The sequence below is a fragment of the Paramormyrops kingsleyae genome, chromosome 15 (assembly GCF_048594095.1).
Source record: "Paramormyrops kingsleyae isolate MSU_618 chromosome 15, PKINGS_0.4, whole genome shotgun sequence".
Taxonomy (NCBI): Eukaryota; Metazoa; Chordata; class Actinopteri; order Osteoglossiformes; family Mormyridae; genus Paramormyrops; species Paramormyrops kingsleyae.
Window position 1 is genome coordinate 5,964,476 of NC_132811.1, and position 16,039 is coordinate 5,980,514.

At 42.5% G+C, this 16,039-nt stretch overlaps 1 protein-coding gene across 1 annotated transcript; it reads left to right on the forward strand.

Moving 5' to 3' along the window:
* Positions 1-14,405: 14,405 nt before the first annotated feature.
* Positions 14,406-15,744, forward strand: rxfp3.2b (relaxin family peptide receptor 3.2b). Its single transcript, XM_023844101.2, has one exon. The coding sequence runs from the start codon at positions 14,560-14,562 to the stop codon at positions 15,742-15,744; it is 1,185 nt and encodes a 394-aa protein (XP_023699869.1). The 5' UTR covers positions 14,406-14,559.
* The last annotated feature ends 295 nt before the right edge of the window (positions 15,745-16,039 follow it).

The window sequence follows — 16,039 nt, forward strand, 5'->3', positions numbered from 1 at the left end:
TGCAGAAGCAGGAGTTGCTGAGGAAGGTCTTCCAGGTAGACGGGCAGGACGTGACGGATTTCTTATTATCCGTTTTACCGTGGCACTAGCTCTTAGTTCCAGGAGACCTTCTGTGACGGTGAACGGGCCCAGGAAAGCAGCGGATCTGGTGAGAGCTCCGGAATGACAGAAGCAAGCAGGAAGACCCAGTAATGGCCATATAGGAACACTACCACCCTGTGTTGGGCATTTCAGGTCCGGAAGCTACAAATCCAGACCAAGATTTTGTTTCTACCAACCAGTTCAGCATAAAGAGTCACAGTCACAGAGTACTCATCTGGTTGGTAGAAACAAAATCTTGGTCTGGATTTAGTAGCACTTATCTGGAGACTGATAAGTGCGTACTCAGTGTAAAACACCGTTTTTGCCGGCGTGGACTGACTTAATGCACTTTTGCTGCTATAACCTCAGGTCTCCAGCCGGGCTGACCAGCATGGACATACTGACACAACTGACACATGTGCTAAAACACTGATCCCACATCAGTTACATAAACTCACGAGGCTGTAAAGCATGGGCGAGCTTTTCATAAACCATAAGCCTTGCATGAACCATAAACCTGCATTGTTCTACGGCACATTAATACTGCAGGCCAGAAGTGAAAATATGCATGGAAAGAGATTAAGATCATAATAAATGGCTGTGGATTTTGTGACTGCTACATTATGAGCATTGCCCTGTTATACACTGTGATAAATTAGACTTCTGCACATCAATAAATAAAATATGCTGAATTTATATGTATACAGAGCTCTGTAAATGAATAGGAGACATAGCATTTAAAATTAGCCACAGGTTATGTAAGAGATATTTTATGCATTTCAAAAATGAAGCAGACGGCTTGTCTACTTTAGCTCATTGCTTATTCATTTTCCATTTATATTAATTTATTTTTAAAACATGATTATATAACTGCGAGGTGTTGCAGGTAAACAGGTCCAAAAAGATGGAGTAATCCGACATGATGATGACAGAGCGGTCATACCACGGTCTGGCGCCTCCAAGGAGCCGTCCCATTGGCTGGCTGGTAGACAAATCGCAGGGCTGGAAAACACCAAGGTAAGCAAAGATGAAGGAGGTCATGGATCCAAAAGGAAAAGACAAAGTACAAGAGTTTTCATGAACACTCTCCGTGCGGGCTGCCTATTTACATTATCAGCCCCCCCCCCACAGTGATCAAACGCAAAAGCGTCTAAAAATAATTCAGCCAGGAGGGTGGTGCCATTTAGCACATTAAAAATTCGTTAACCATCTGTGAACCTTTTTTAATTAGCTACGGTGTCATCGTGGGGATAGAGAGCAGGAGAGTTACTGGCCTGAGCAGAATCTAGAAGGTTCTCTTGATCCTGCACTGGGCAAATCTAAGGGGTGAAGCTGCTTCTGCAGTGATTGCTTATGTGTTTCCACATGATGGGAGATAACTGTTAAGCTGAAGGGCACAGGGGGCGGTATGAAATACAGGCTTGGATTCACCCTGAGCTCATCCACCGTTCTGGAATGCTTCACTCCACAGCATCTATCTTCTCTTTGAGTGAAGGACCTCAGTATGGTGATCGATGTTTTCATTTTTTAATCCCATTCCACTCCTTGATGCCCAATTTTGACATTTCATTTCATCTGCAGTGTATCTTTGTTGTGACCCTGTCTTGATAAATGGGTGTTAGTATATACAGGGCTCTGGAAAAAATTAAGAGACCAGTCTATATATTTTTAAAAATCTGCATTTCAAGTCCTGGTATAATTCTGGTTCTGTTGGCAGAAGGCTATGAGGCAGCTGCTTCCAGGCTCAAAATGTCTAAGACAGTAGTAAACAAGAACAATGTGAAGCAGGAGACACTGGGAACAACCAAACACCAGCCAGGTAGAGGGCAGAAGCAACTTTCTAATGCCAGAGATGAACGTCAACTTATCCAGCAGTGCCTCATAAATTGGACCTCAAGTGGCCTTCAAAAAGATTGGGAAACATTAAGTGGTGTGAAGTGCACTGCTAGGACAATCACAACAGGTTGATAGAAGCAGGACTGAAGACCCATAAAGCAAGGAAGAAGCCCTTCATCAATGGGAAGCAGGGAAGAGTCAGGCTGGAGTTTGAAAAGAAAAAACACATATTTTACACAGGCACTTACCCATAAATTGAGAAATGAGTGAAACTGAAAACTTTGCTGTGGACACTTAATTTTTTCCAGAGCTGTATGTTAATAAAAATGTTAATATTTTCTTTTCATTTTGTTTCTGAGACAGAACATGAGGTGTGAGTTGATTTTGATCAACCATTTTAAACTTTTATTCTAGTGCTCAGCTGAAATTTACATTGTTCATGCTCTTTTTGTCAGCAAAAGTGGGGCAACAATGAAAGAATATTACATAAGCCATGGTACAATGCACAATTTCAAAGATAATTCCAGACATCAAAGTGAATTCATTCAAAAACAGCAGGTCTTCAGAGGAAATTAAATGCAATCTCTTAATCAGACTACAGGATTAACCTATTATCCAAGAGCATAATAAAGTCTATCATTTTCAACATTTTCTGATATCAGAATAAATGAGTTTTTCTTTTCAGGACAACTTTAGGATCTCCTAAGCTTCTCCTCTCTCACCTCTGTACCTGAAAGTAAGATTAAAATTCATTTTAATTTTACATGACTCTTGCAGGCATTAATTTCTAGTTATTGACTTTTGCCTTTCACAGAGCACACTTTCATATTTGGGGGCCACCTGCTGTAATCTCCATTGTATTTAGCACATAATAGCAGTATTTTTTCCTTTATTCTTTGCTGAAATTCTTATGCATAACAAACATTCCTGAATCAGCCTACATGCAGTCTGGTGACATCATTCAGATGTACATCTGTTGCCTTTAATCTCCAGGAAAGCCGACTGTGCGTCTCCTGTGTCACCTTCCTGAACACTTAGCTCATGGGAGTTTTACTTACTCAAAAATGTTCTGAGGGCAGAAGGGAAATGATTGGTTCAGAGAGATAACCAATCAGATTGTAGAGGAGGTGGGTCCAAGCAACTAGAGGAGGTGGGACCAAGACATCTGGTTGGTTGGTCCTGCATCTTCTAGTTGCTTGGACTCAACTCCTGTTAATCTGTTGCAGTAGAGCTATTGGATTAACACTATTATTAATTTCTTTGAGTTCTGATTGGCTGGATGGATGATGGTGGAAGGAACTAGGAAGGAATGACAAGATGGTGGACAGAGTGAGGATGGGGCCTGTATTACTTTCTGGATCACTAAAACTGCTCTGCTTGCAGTTTATGTCCATCCTGTGTTTTTCCCACTCAGATACATAAGCAACTATACAATTAGCAATTCTGTTGAATTGTGATGGCGGTCGCTTGGCCATATTGCTCTTTGCCTTCAGCACCTCAAATACATCTCACGTCTTGTCGATTCACGCTCCGAGATACGGGCAAATTGAAATTTATCAGCCATCCGCGGCACCGGGGATATTTGATTTATATTCCGCTCTTCAGGGGAATCACGCACCAGATATTTCTGAGGAGGCAGTAATGACTGTTGAAGTCCCATAATGTTTTTGTCAGTACAGTTGTGACTTCAATGAATATGTGTTACGCAACATTTATGTAGATAATTCTAGCATATCTTTTATTATTTAGCCACATTAGCAAAACAAAAATGTCACATTTTATATAAGTCAGGAGTCACTCAAGTGGCAACTAATCATGTCCAATGGCTACCTATTAGATCCTGATGATGTTCATGTAGTGTAATCACAAACTAGACACAGCTTCATGCCATGGTAGAGGCAGCTGACCATGCTGTCATGTTCTGCGTTGTTGCTTTCAGCATTGCATAAACTAAAAGGCTTTTAGTAGAACCATGGTTGATTATATGAAAGCTCTTACAGAGCAAGTAGAATGGATCGGCTATTGCGTCTGAAACGTTGGGATAAATCATTGTTTAGAAGCAGGTGTGTGCTCTGAGGACATCATAAAGCCATTAAAATAAGGTGACATGTCGGGGTGCGTCTGGGTGGATTCCTGGGTCTGTGTTCTATCTTTCCCTACGGCCTTCACAGCCTTTGTGTACAGGGGGTGTTTCTCAATATGCACACTTGGCCGTACTTGTGTTCTCGCGCACTCCTTGCACGTCAACTTCCACTGGCAAAGACCAGTCACACGCCATGTTTCACAACTGCAGGCTGGATGAGCAAGGACATCGCCATGGAAACCCTGTTATCGGGCGCATGAGAGGTATGGCTAGCAGACCTTCAATCGCATGCCCATCATGATGACATGTGACGAAGGCAGGAAGTTGCCATTTGTGCAGGGAAATTTGATTTGCGCCTTTTGCCTCTTCATTAACTACACATTTCCTAGAGAGCTTTCTTTTGAGCAACAAGTTGAGACTTTTCATTTGTCGGAACTGAAATTTCCCCAAGGAAAACTTAAAAGCAAAATTAGTCTGTCATTTTCCTTTCTGTTTTTATGTCTGTTTTTTTACCTGCCAGACTTTATTAATTGCTCATTGCGCTGATGTGTCAACGCTCTCAGAATGTAAAGATCCTTTCGGCCTGTTGATGGAATAAATGAGATTGTTAGATTCCCAGATAAGCTAAACATACCACTTCTGAAACTGGCGTTTGAAAATATCAAGCTGAAAACATCAAATCCAAACTGCTTTTGGACTGAAGCTATGCTTTGCTAGTGGTGACACTTGTCTGGCCCAGTTTTCCCAAGAATATAATCAAGGAAAGAACTTCTTCATGACCAACATCATTAATTAGCACAGACTTTCATCACCTTCATTATCCATCTAACATAATCAAAGGCCAGAACCATCTACTGCCTGCCGCTTCAGACACAAGAAATGTACATCATGAAAGAGACTGTCTAGGAGACTCTCTTGTTTTTAAATCCATCTGGCAAATTGTTCTCTTTTTGCTGTGTTGTTGGGCTAACATTGCCAGATAAATACAACTATTTGAGAGCACTTTCGTGGTGGTTAACCGTAAAGAGTTTTCAGGTTTTTTCCTCATCCTCATGCCATTTTTCACCTCCACAAATCCAACTGCTAGCCACATATTCTGGGCAGCGTTGTAGGGGGCCTGGGGGCATAGGCTGTAAGGCAGGGGTATGCCCCGGGTGGGATGCCAGTGCATCACAGGGCACATATTAAGGGGCAAATTATTGATGCCAATTACCTGAACTGCAAGTCTTTGGACTGAGGGGAAAAAAAACATGACATGGGGGAACATGCAAATTATACAGCAAAACCAGAGACAGGATTTCAACCTGCACCCCCAGAAGTGTGAGGCAGCTGTGCTGGTCTCTGAGCTGCCCCTCAGTTCCTCTAAAACGTACAGCCTAACATATTAATTCCAGGGCTACTTCGTACATTTTTCTGATACTAGACATCTATGCACTCTTCTTCATGCTTTAATATTTATGTAAGTTTTAAAAGAAAAAAATCAGACCATCCATCCATCCTCCATCCATCTTCTGTGTCATGCCCTGACCGTTCCAATCCTTCTGTGTGCCACGCCCCCTCGTTTACCTCATGTGGAATCCACTTGTTATCAGCTGTTTCCAGTTGTGTTAATTAACTCTGTGTATTTAAGTGAGTGTTTCAATGTTTCCCCAGTCTGGTCATTGATGTCAGTCCTGCTTGTTGTGTTCCTGAGTGTGCCCCCCCCCCCCCCCCCCCGCCCCCGCCCCCGCCAAATTAATCCCTCATTCCCCCAAATCCCTAGACTTCTGTGTCTGTTTCCCTGCTCCGTACCAGTTTGTCATGACATTCTGCTTATCCAGAAAAGGGTTGTGGGGAACACGGTTAGCCAAAGTGTATGATTTGCCTGAGCTGAGGAATCAGAAGAGTGGGGTAGAAACTGAGAGGCAATTCTAGGGACACTGGGGGCCCCCAATTCACCCCGCCTAACATGGTAAAAATTTATTACCATTATTTTAGTGTGAAGTCTAAATTCATAATATCATTAAAGAATTTCATAAATACAATTCCTTTATTTTCACCTTACTGTGAAAAACAGAATACACAAGTAAAGCAGATTTGTCGTTGCAATGTATGATGTAATCGGCCGCCCTCGGGGGCCCCCTCCCAGCTCGGGGGCCCCAAGGAGTTGCCTGTCTTGTCTATGCTGTCCCTAAAGAACATTATGAGATTCAGCAGTCATTACTGCCTCTTCGGAAATATCTGGTGTGTGATGCCCCTGAAGAGCAGCTCCTGCCTGGAGACTGAAGGGGTTAGAGCATGTAGATAGGCAGATGGTGCATAGAGTGGAGGCAGCAGAGCTTGAAGGCCTCTGGGCCAATTGTTCATTTTGTATAGAGCTGATGAATGAATGTTACATTTATATAGTGCTTTTCAAGTCACCCAAAGTGCTTTAACGAACCAATGGGAAGCCACTTCAACCATTACTATTGTGTAGTACCCACCTGGATGATGCAACAGCAGCCATTCTGCACCAGTATGCTCACCATGCAGTAGCTAAGGTGGTGATGGGGCAGGAGAGAGTTCACCAGTTAGATTTAGGGAATGATTAGGAAGCCAGATTTGAAAGGGTTACAATGGGCTATTTTAGCCAGGACATCAGGGTACCACCCCTACTGTTTTGTAGAATGTCCAGGAATCTTTTATGACCTCAGAGAGTCAGGACCTTGGTTGCATGTATCATCCAAGGGATGGCACCATTTTTACAGCACAGTGTCCCCGTCACTGCATTGGGGCACTGGGATCCACACCGCCCCCAGGACGGGCTCACCTGCTGGCCACACCAACACCTCTTCTGTGGGGCAGACTGGACACATTGAGTTGTGCGCAAGTAATGACCCTGTTGTCAATGATAAGTATCATGAATGTCATCAAGCAAACTGATGAGTAGAGATATGTTGCTTGTCTAGGTCAGTGAGGCATTACACTGAGAAATTGTGTCTTGTAGATTGTAGATAAGCTCTTTGCATTAAGCTGCTTAGCAACCCTCATTAGATGTGGTAAAGATGTTGCTAAACCTTAAGATCATGAGAACTTTATGATTACTGTGACTCAAAGAATGTCAGCTCCTTCTGTGAGGTACATGTCCAGCATTCCATACTTATTATTACTATTATAGACATTTTGATGGTTCACAGGTTATCTATCTATCTATCTATCTATCTATCTATTTGCTGGAAGGTTTATTTTCCTGGAGATCCATGTTGACAGGAAATCTTACTAGATTGTACAGGGTTTAGAAATGCAACTCATTCTTACAGACATCAACTAGGTCAAGATGGCAAATAGGAGCTGACCAAGAATCGAGGCCCTACGTTGCTGAAGGGAACAAAGTTCTGAAGCTGTTGGACAGGTTTTGTAGATGTGTGAGCAGTTTTCCAATAACCCTCTTAAAAGGTTATTTGTTGCTTCTTGGGGCTTCACAAGCTCCTCCTGACCTTCTGCTTGCTTTTTATGCAGATAAGAAAGATGGTGCTTGTTCCTCTGCTGCTATGAAAAATTGCTCCCAGGCTATATAATGGACTGCAGTGAATTGCATGACCACTGGCCATGAGCCTCTGAATAGCAGTATTTTTGAGTACAAGTGGATGAGCCATCAATCTCAGTTAGAGTGCTTGTACAGGTCTATCGGAACGTAAAAAACTGTATATTTGGGGGACCTACCCAAGAAATTTCACTCCTCCGTCAGGGTTCTTCATCATCACCGGCTTTTAGCCCAGCTGACTGTTTTATTAGTGTTTGCTTTAGCTTAGTCTGAAGAAACACGTCTCATGTACAAGTAAATTCTCTACGTTAAATGTATTGTCAGTGTTTAAAGACTCAAAACCCATCCATTCCATTACAATGCGATAGCTGTGGGATGTATATGAATACATTTGAATACATTTTGGGACTAACTGACAAGCTGTACCACTGATGCAGACCTAACAGTGTCATCTAGTCATCACCATCTGCCAGTCAAACGAGTTGCTGGTAGCAAGCTGCGAGGACAGTATTTCTGAACTGGTGGATCACGGAATGCAAGAAAATATCGCACAACGTTTATCGTGAATTGAGTTATTGACTTATGAATGTTACATTTATATCGTATTGATTTTTTTTTTGTTCTGTGACCCCCATACTCTAGGGTAGGTGAGGAGAAGCGTTCCATTGTACCTGTACTTGCACTTTTGCAAATAGCAAATAAAGAATTTATCGGAGGTGGAGATTTCAGGTCCAGAGAGTACAAATCCAGACCAAGATTTTGTTTCAAAATTTTGTCACTCGAAGCCCATGCAGAACCTCACAGCAGGTGCCGCCCTGGTGAGCTTCACCCCAGAGGGTGCCGGCATATCAAGGGGCGAGAGGTATGTGGTGTGCAATGTCCAAGACAAAGTGAAATCTCTTTGAAGTTGGTGCTTCCCTTGGTGGCCACCTACTGTACTGTAAGTCACCGATAGGATCGGCCGGCACTTCACAAGAAAGTCTAGGGCTAGATTTTAATTGTTTAAGTTGTAAAATGTGCAGACTGAAACAGCCTATATTGTGTTTACATATAATGTGATAAAATGTTTTTGGGCATTTGGTTCTTAAGTATGGATTTCCAGATGGAACTGGATGGTTGGGGGGGGAGGGGCGGGTAGAGCACAAGAGAGAGATTTTTGACTTTTTTCTGGGAGTCCAGCGAGTGTTAAGCTGAGTGTCCGATGCCGTTTTGGCCGGTAAATAAAATAACAGTTTATTTCAAATCCCCTGTATCCCAACTCTTTTTATCCACGCCTCTGGAAACCGGAGGGAGTATTTTTTATCGGCAAAATAAGAGGATTACAAAAGTGTAAGTCAGTCACTGTCAGTGTCAGACTTGAATTCCGCTGAGGTTCTGTGGAAATGCCAAAAACACAGTGTCTGTATATGATTTCCGAGGAGAACCTCACAGAGCTTAAGTAAGATCTTAAAATAGCAACAGCAATGCACCACTGATTAAAAAACTTTCAACCCTGATGATAATTGTTTCCTTGTTTAAGATTACGGAATTTAGGATTTAGAACAAAATTATGTAACATAAATTAAACACACACACAAGTTTGTAATTGTATCTTTGTGGGGACTCTCGATTAATTTCTGTGGGGAAAACTCTAATCCCAACATGACGACCTTAACCCTAGCCAGCCCTAACCTTAACCATAAGTAGCCAAACAAAATACGAGATTTTTAACATTTTACGTTTTTTGATTGCATTCACAAATCTTTGTGGGGACCTGAAAAATGGTCCCCACAATGTCAAGATAACTGTTTTTTATTACATTGTGGGGGGCGATTAAACTGGGATTTAAACATGCAGATTTGTTTAAAAATATAGAGTGATTGTGCACACACACACACACACACACACACACATATATATATATGGGGGTGGGTGGCGACATTTTTTGTTGTTTTTTATTATATATTATTAATACAACGCCTGGTGCAAGACGATCGACAAAGAAGTGCGGAGAAGACCGAGCGCGGACCGAGGGAGGGGATGGGAGAGAGAAAACAAACCATATTTGGATACAATATTCTGAAAGAATTACTGATTAATTAACTCTGTACCTCAAAGGCACAGAGCTCAGTAATTTGGGCAGAACAGTAGAGAGCCTGACACTCTGGCCCACTTGAAAACCCATCAGCATTCGTCACTTTTCATTGAACTATCCCAGAGCGTCTGGGCTGTTCTGCCACAAACAAACGCTACCATACTTGGTGTGGCTGAAATGCTGCGCTACACTCACTCACACATGTAAACCCCTACAGATGAGAGCTCTTAATGGCCCTTTACATGCAACATTCAGCATCTGTAAACACTCTGAGGTGCTAAATCTTCTAAATCAGATCTCTGACTTTTTTGATCAGCATCTAGCACAGGGAGGGTCATACAGTCACACAATTCATATGCATATTTCAGAATGTTCTCTTTTCTACACGGTTTCCCCGTGGGACAGCATTATAGTCCTTTTTTTTGTTTGTTTCTGGTTTACTGTATCTGTGTTATTTTCCTTCATCACATCTGTATTTTTCATTTGCTAGACTTCATAATGCAAACTGTATGGATATATCATATTTAAAAATGAATCCTAAAATGTTCCCTTTTATGCATTTCAGCACTATAATACTAATAGAAAGTGACTAAGGTTCTGAAGGTGGCCAAAATTGGGGAAACACTTCCAAGTTTTAGAGATTAGAGATTAGAGATTGAACTTTATCCCAGTTACTCCCGTTACTTATTGAATCATCCAGTGTATGATATTTGTAAACACACATGATTCTTTATTGCCAAATTTTATGTGGTAATTTTTAAAGTGTAATGCCCAAAATGCTAGGCGTTTCCACAGTTTTAGCCCCTAGTGTAGTTATTTGGTTATTGTAAGCATAAAGATAGAGAGGAAAAAATACAAATAAATAATCAGGTGTGTTTAAGCCCCCAAACACATAACACTATCATTACCCTAATGCTGAAACACGGTTTAACACACGCTAATCAGCAGTATTAATACTAAGCTTTACAAAGGAACTTTGCTTTTGTACTGATTTCTCCCATGCTTAACACTGTGTCGTCTCACTGATTATTTGTTGCTAACTCTGTAATTCTGCTGCAGCATTCTCTGCCACATTTCACATTGCTACCTCTTGTTGAATGTTGTATTATATGTTGTTAGATATCCTGTAGTAGCTAATATTTTGTATTTAGTATTTACTGCATTACAACGCTAACTGTTCTGTTAATTTTATGCAGTCTGTGGAAAAGGCATTCCAGCAAGACAAGACAACTTTGAATCTTGAAAACTTTTGAATCTCGTAATGTTGTTGGTAGATATAAAATGTGACTGAAATCTGAAAAAAAAATTTTACTGTCTGACAAGTACTCATTCAGCATTTCTGCCTAACTCAATATCGAATTTTCATTTTCCATTCTGTAGCTGTTGACGAGTTGCCACAAAAGGCAGATTCATGGGACCGATGCGAGGAATCTCTCATGTCATCAGTAATAACTTGTCCAGGCTTGTTAAAGGTTTGGAAAGCAGAATTCATATCCCAACCCTGCTTTTCCCTCCACATCGACATACTCATCATAATCCATCACCTGCGTCATCAAGCAGGATAGTAATCTGACTACACATTAATAAGACACTAATAACTTTAATTAATAATCACAGGGGGCAGACAGGGTCTTACCACCCTAAAGCAGTTTGGATTTGTAGTACAATTAAAATTCTCCATGACTGCATTGAATCTCAGCTAACCAGCGGTCTGTATATACCCCATGTACAATCACTAACATTTAGTAACACAATGCCAGTTACCCTATGAGACGAAGAGCAGCCCATTCTCAGGGTTCATCTGAACCCCAAATCATGCAGCATAACTAGATACACAGCCACAACAGTAAATGTGATGTGCAAAATGGTAAAGACTGTAGACAAACCGAAAACATTGTTTCCAAATCAACAACTCTAGTTCCCCCTGGAGAAATTTACCCAGAAATTGGTCACTGACAAATATAAATAGAGAAAAATTCTGCTGTCTTGTGCTCTCCTGTTCAGCTTTACCGTCAAAGACTTTTTCATTCTTCTGGACTGTAACAGGATGCGGTGTTTAACCCATAATGACACGGGACGTCGGAGCTGCCCATGTGACAATCTCCGGTCCTGATAATTCCTGGCAGGCAGCAGGGCCAAAACATTCATAAATTCACAACAAAGTCATGCTTCGATTTTTGTTTGAAACCATGGAAGTGGAAACACCATCCTGTATGTTAAAGATTGGTATAGTCAAGTACAGAAATATGTTTATGCATATAAATAAATATACAATAAAAATATTTTATAAATTACTACAACACAGCATCCATCCATCCATCCCCGACCCACTATTTCTGGCAGTGGAAACACTAAGCAAACAGACTGCTATGGGTAAACCACACACTTACAAGGGCCAAAGGCTGTGTGTCACAGTTGCACTCAATTCAATTTTTCAATTCAATTTTATTTATATAGCGCATTATCACAACATTACATTGTCTCAATGCGCTTTACATTTCTGCCTCGTAAGGACCCCCCAGTGAGTAAGCCAAAGGCAACGGTGGCAAGGAAAAACTCCCTAAGAGGAAGAAACCTTTGGAGGAACCAGACCCAAAGGGGGAGCCCATCCTCCAGGGGCCGGCAGATGAGTCAAACAAACAAGATGAAATGACTAAGCTAATACAGACAAGATGAAATGACTAAGCTAATACAGGGGTTGAAATATCAGTCTCAATGCAGCGGCCGACCGGTGCAGGCACGTGGTGCTTGATGCACGATGGCAGGATTAATAGAGGCACAGCCGCAGGATGGATGGCGAGGCATCGCGTGAGCCAAGGGCAGGCAGGTTGGAGGGTAGTTGCCGGAGGTGGAGGTAGTTGTCTTGCAGGCAGCAGAGGCATAAATTCTTCAATGACATTGTGCTCCAGGGAGCACACCCCAGAAAGGGTGAGGGAGGAAGTAAGAATAATTGTGTATTAGCCAGAGTTGAGGAAACCAGAGGCAGTGCAAGCAAAATGATCGAGTGCAATATTCGTCTAGGCTCCGGCAGATCTGAGTATAGCAGCATGAGAAAGAAGGAGAGACAGGCGGGAACACAGGCATGGGGACTCCCTGAACATCAGCACTCCCCAGCTTACTGTGCACAACACACTGCTATGTCAGATTATAACTGAGTACTGGAGCAGGAAACATGCTTATGCAGTATCAAGTACTTACGGCCTGTTTGAAAGCCAAAACAACAATAACAAGTACTTCCCTAGTATTTGCAACACATGCAGAATATCTTTCCAGCATATACAAGTAAATTATAAAACTATAGGTGGTACACTATTATTGTGAGTATATGTAGGCTATATGAAAATATTTTTTATACTTTTTATTGAGAATGCAAGCGAAGTATGTGCTTTTCTTTGAGATTTTCTAAGAAAACGTTAACGTTACTAACTTGTTAAACAAATATGTTTATTGGTAAAAAAAATATTAGATATATATTTTCCGTTTGTCTTGATAAGTTTCATGACTATTTAGTGTTCTTCGGGAATGATTCCGTGATGTTTAAAATGGTTTTTAGACAATGTTGCCTAGAGAAGGTTTAATTATTTTATATCTCTCTTATGTCTTTGACTTTAGAGAAAAGAAACAAAGAAAGACGAGTGTATCACTGTATTTTCGCAATCCAGGAATAATTTAAGGCTATCGGTGACATACTGTGTCGCATACATAATCACGAAATTTAAACATATATGACGGGGTGGTCACGGGCAATTTTACACTGATTTTCCATCGTCCAATAGGCTACACTCTCCACCCAGATCTGAAAGCCGTACAGAATATGTTGAAAAGCAAAATTTGCCAAATAAAGACCTGTAACCTACTTGGGCATGACTTGGATTTGACAAAACAATATAAATACAATAAATATGTAGACACAAAACCTTGCTACAAATATTGATGAACAGTTTTTATTATTTGTTTATAAGCAATTGTATAGACGTATATTATGTATCTCATTTATTTTAATTTTAAAATTTGTTTTAATTTTATTGGATAGTCTTTGTTTCTTTGTTATACATTTATTTCATGCATCTAATACAGAAAATCCCTAAATACATATTTACGCGTTTTACCGCAGTTCTACTGGTCGTTGATGAATTTAAGCCAAATGATTCAGCGTCTATACTTACTGTACACGATAGCGCAGTGATGACGCGGAACCCGCTAGTCAGCTTTTCAAAACTTCTCTTAATGTAGTAAATAAATGCTGAATGAAAACCAATACAAATTTCCTTATGTAATACACTTTCATTTTTAAAAACGCAATAGCTGTAAATACCCACTTATATGCCAGAAAGATTCATTAATCAACGATGCATTAATTTAATTCCTAACGATCATTTGGATTCAACTATTTTACTAATGATAAAATAGTAGCGATAAGTAATTATTTCGCGTTCTTCGTTCTGTTTCAATTACAGGAACTCCACTTTAGTCAATAAGCGTGGGAAACTTGCGGTGTTTCACCATCACTCATCGATTGTTCGATTAGTGACTCGATCCTACAGATTCGACATTTTCTTAAAATCAAACAAATCAAACCAGACTAAAACTGAACCAAGACATGAGTCTTAACTAAGGATATTTTTCATAACGCAAGCTGTCATGTTAGAATCGCAGTTGCACCGTCCCGGATCGGGAGACCGTGAAGTAGGTCGATACTGGGGAGCCGGGGCGCGTTTTTACGAGAGTGTGCGCAGGTATAAAAGAACGCGAGGCGCGCTGCTGAGCTCACAGTGGTACAAGGGGACCCGCAGAGAGGAGCTGCTTCCTTCCCTATGCCGCAAGTATCTCTTCCAAATCCAGGGAAGGGTAAGATATGATCAATATATACTCAAAATGAACTGCTTTTATTTCTGTAGTTGCTGCAGTGACCTGAGTTGCTACTTCAAAAAGATTAACAGCTTAAGATGTGCTTTTAAAAGCTAAGGATCCAGTGTATTAGTCATGCAGAAGAACAACAGTGTGCAAACATTTGGGCCGGGTTTGTGTGGAATGGCACTGGAGGACAGCACTGGGCTGGCTGGCCATTTGGGGAATCTGACTTTACACTGCTGGCTACACTTCTTAACCAGGGAGGCCGGCTCTGAATTGCAGGGCGACAGCTCGAACGTGGCGATGCGTGTGGTGATCGCCCTGGTGTACTCTGTGGTGTGCGCTTTGGGGCTTGTGGGGAATCTCCTGGCGTTGTACCTGCTCCACTCACGCCACCGGCACAAGCGCTCCTCCATAAACTGCTTCGTGATGGGCCTGGCCCTCACTGACCTGCAGTTCGTCCTGACGCTGCCCTTCTGGGCCGTGGACACCGCCTTGGACTTCCGCTGGCCGTTTGGCAAGGTCATGTGCAAGATCGTCAGCTCGGTCACCACCATGAACATGTACGCCAGCGTCTTCTTCCTGACAGCCATGAGCGTAGCGCGCTACTGCACCGTGGCCTTCTCGCTGAAGATGTACAGCGGCCGGACGGCTGCCCTGGGCTCCAGGTGGGCGAGCCTGGCCATCTGGGCGGTGTCGCTGCTGGCCACTCTGCCTCACGCCGTCTACTCCACCAGCGTGCAGGTTTCGGATGACGAGCTCTGTCTGGTGCGCTTCCCCGAGTCGGGCAGCTGGGACCCCCAGCTTCTCCTGGGCCTTTACCAGACGCAGAAGGTCCTGTTAGGCTTCGTCATCCCTCTGGTAGTCATCTCCGTCTGCTACCTGCTCTTGCTCCGTTTCGTGCTGAGGCGGCGCATCAGCGCATCCACGGGCCCCGACACGGAGCCAAGCAGACAGCGACGCTGCCCTAAAGTCACCAAGTCCATCGTCATCGTGGTGCTCTCCTTCTTCCTGTGCTGGTTGCCCAACCAGGCCCTCACCATGTGGGGGGTTCTCATCAAGTTTGACCTGGTGCCCTTCAGCAAGGCCTTCTACAACGCCCAGGCATACGCCTTCCCGATTACCGTCTGCCTTGCCCACACCAACAGCTGCCTGAACCCTCTGCTGTACTGTCTAATCCGGCGCGAGTTCCGGGCAGGACTGAAGGACATCGTCCTCCGCGCCACGGCCTCCATCCGCCGTCTCGTCCGCTTGCCCCGGAAAGCCAAGGTGGCCGAGGCCCCCCCCGTATTGGTGCAGATGGACGCTGGGGTGTAACTAGCTGCAGAGCTGCTCGATAGCCTCTTAGTGAAGGGGTGGTTTATTCAAACTTTCTAAGTTTTTTGTTTTTGATTGACAAAGCCATGCAGTCGTAGCCAATGTCCTTCGAGACGTGGCCCCGTTTCTCTGCCAACTTCCCCCTCATAAGTTCTCCAACCAAATTTGTTTAAATTATGCACTGATCTCTAACATTTTCAGCTTTCATTTGTCACGTATGTTATGCCGATCAGCATCAGTCGGTGCATGCAATAACTCCAAGTTTTCCTTGTGTAAAATAAGGTGTTCGCTCACT

Excerpts from the sequence above, each read along its gene's own strand:
- rxfp3.2b (XM_023844101.2), top strand. The coding sequence starts at position 14,560 with ATGCAGAAGAACAACAGTGTGCAAACATTTGGGCCGGGTTTGTGTGGA.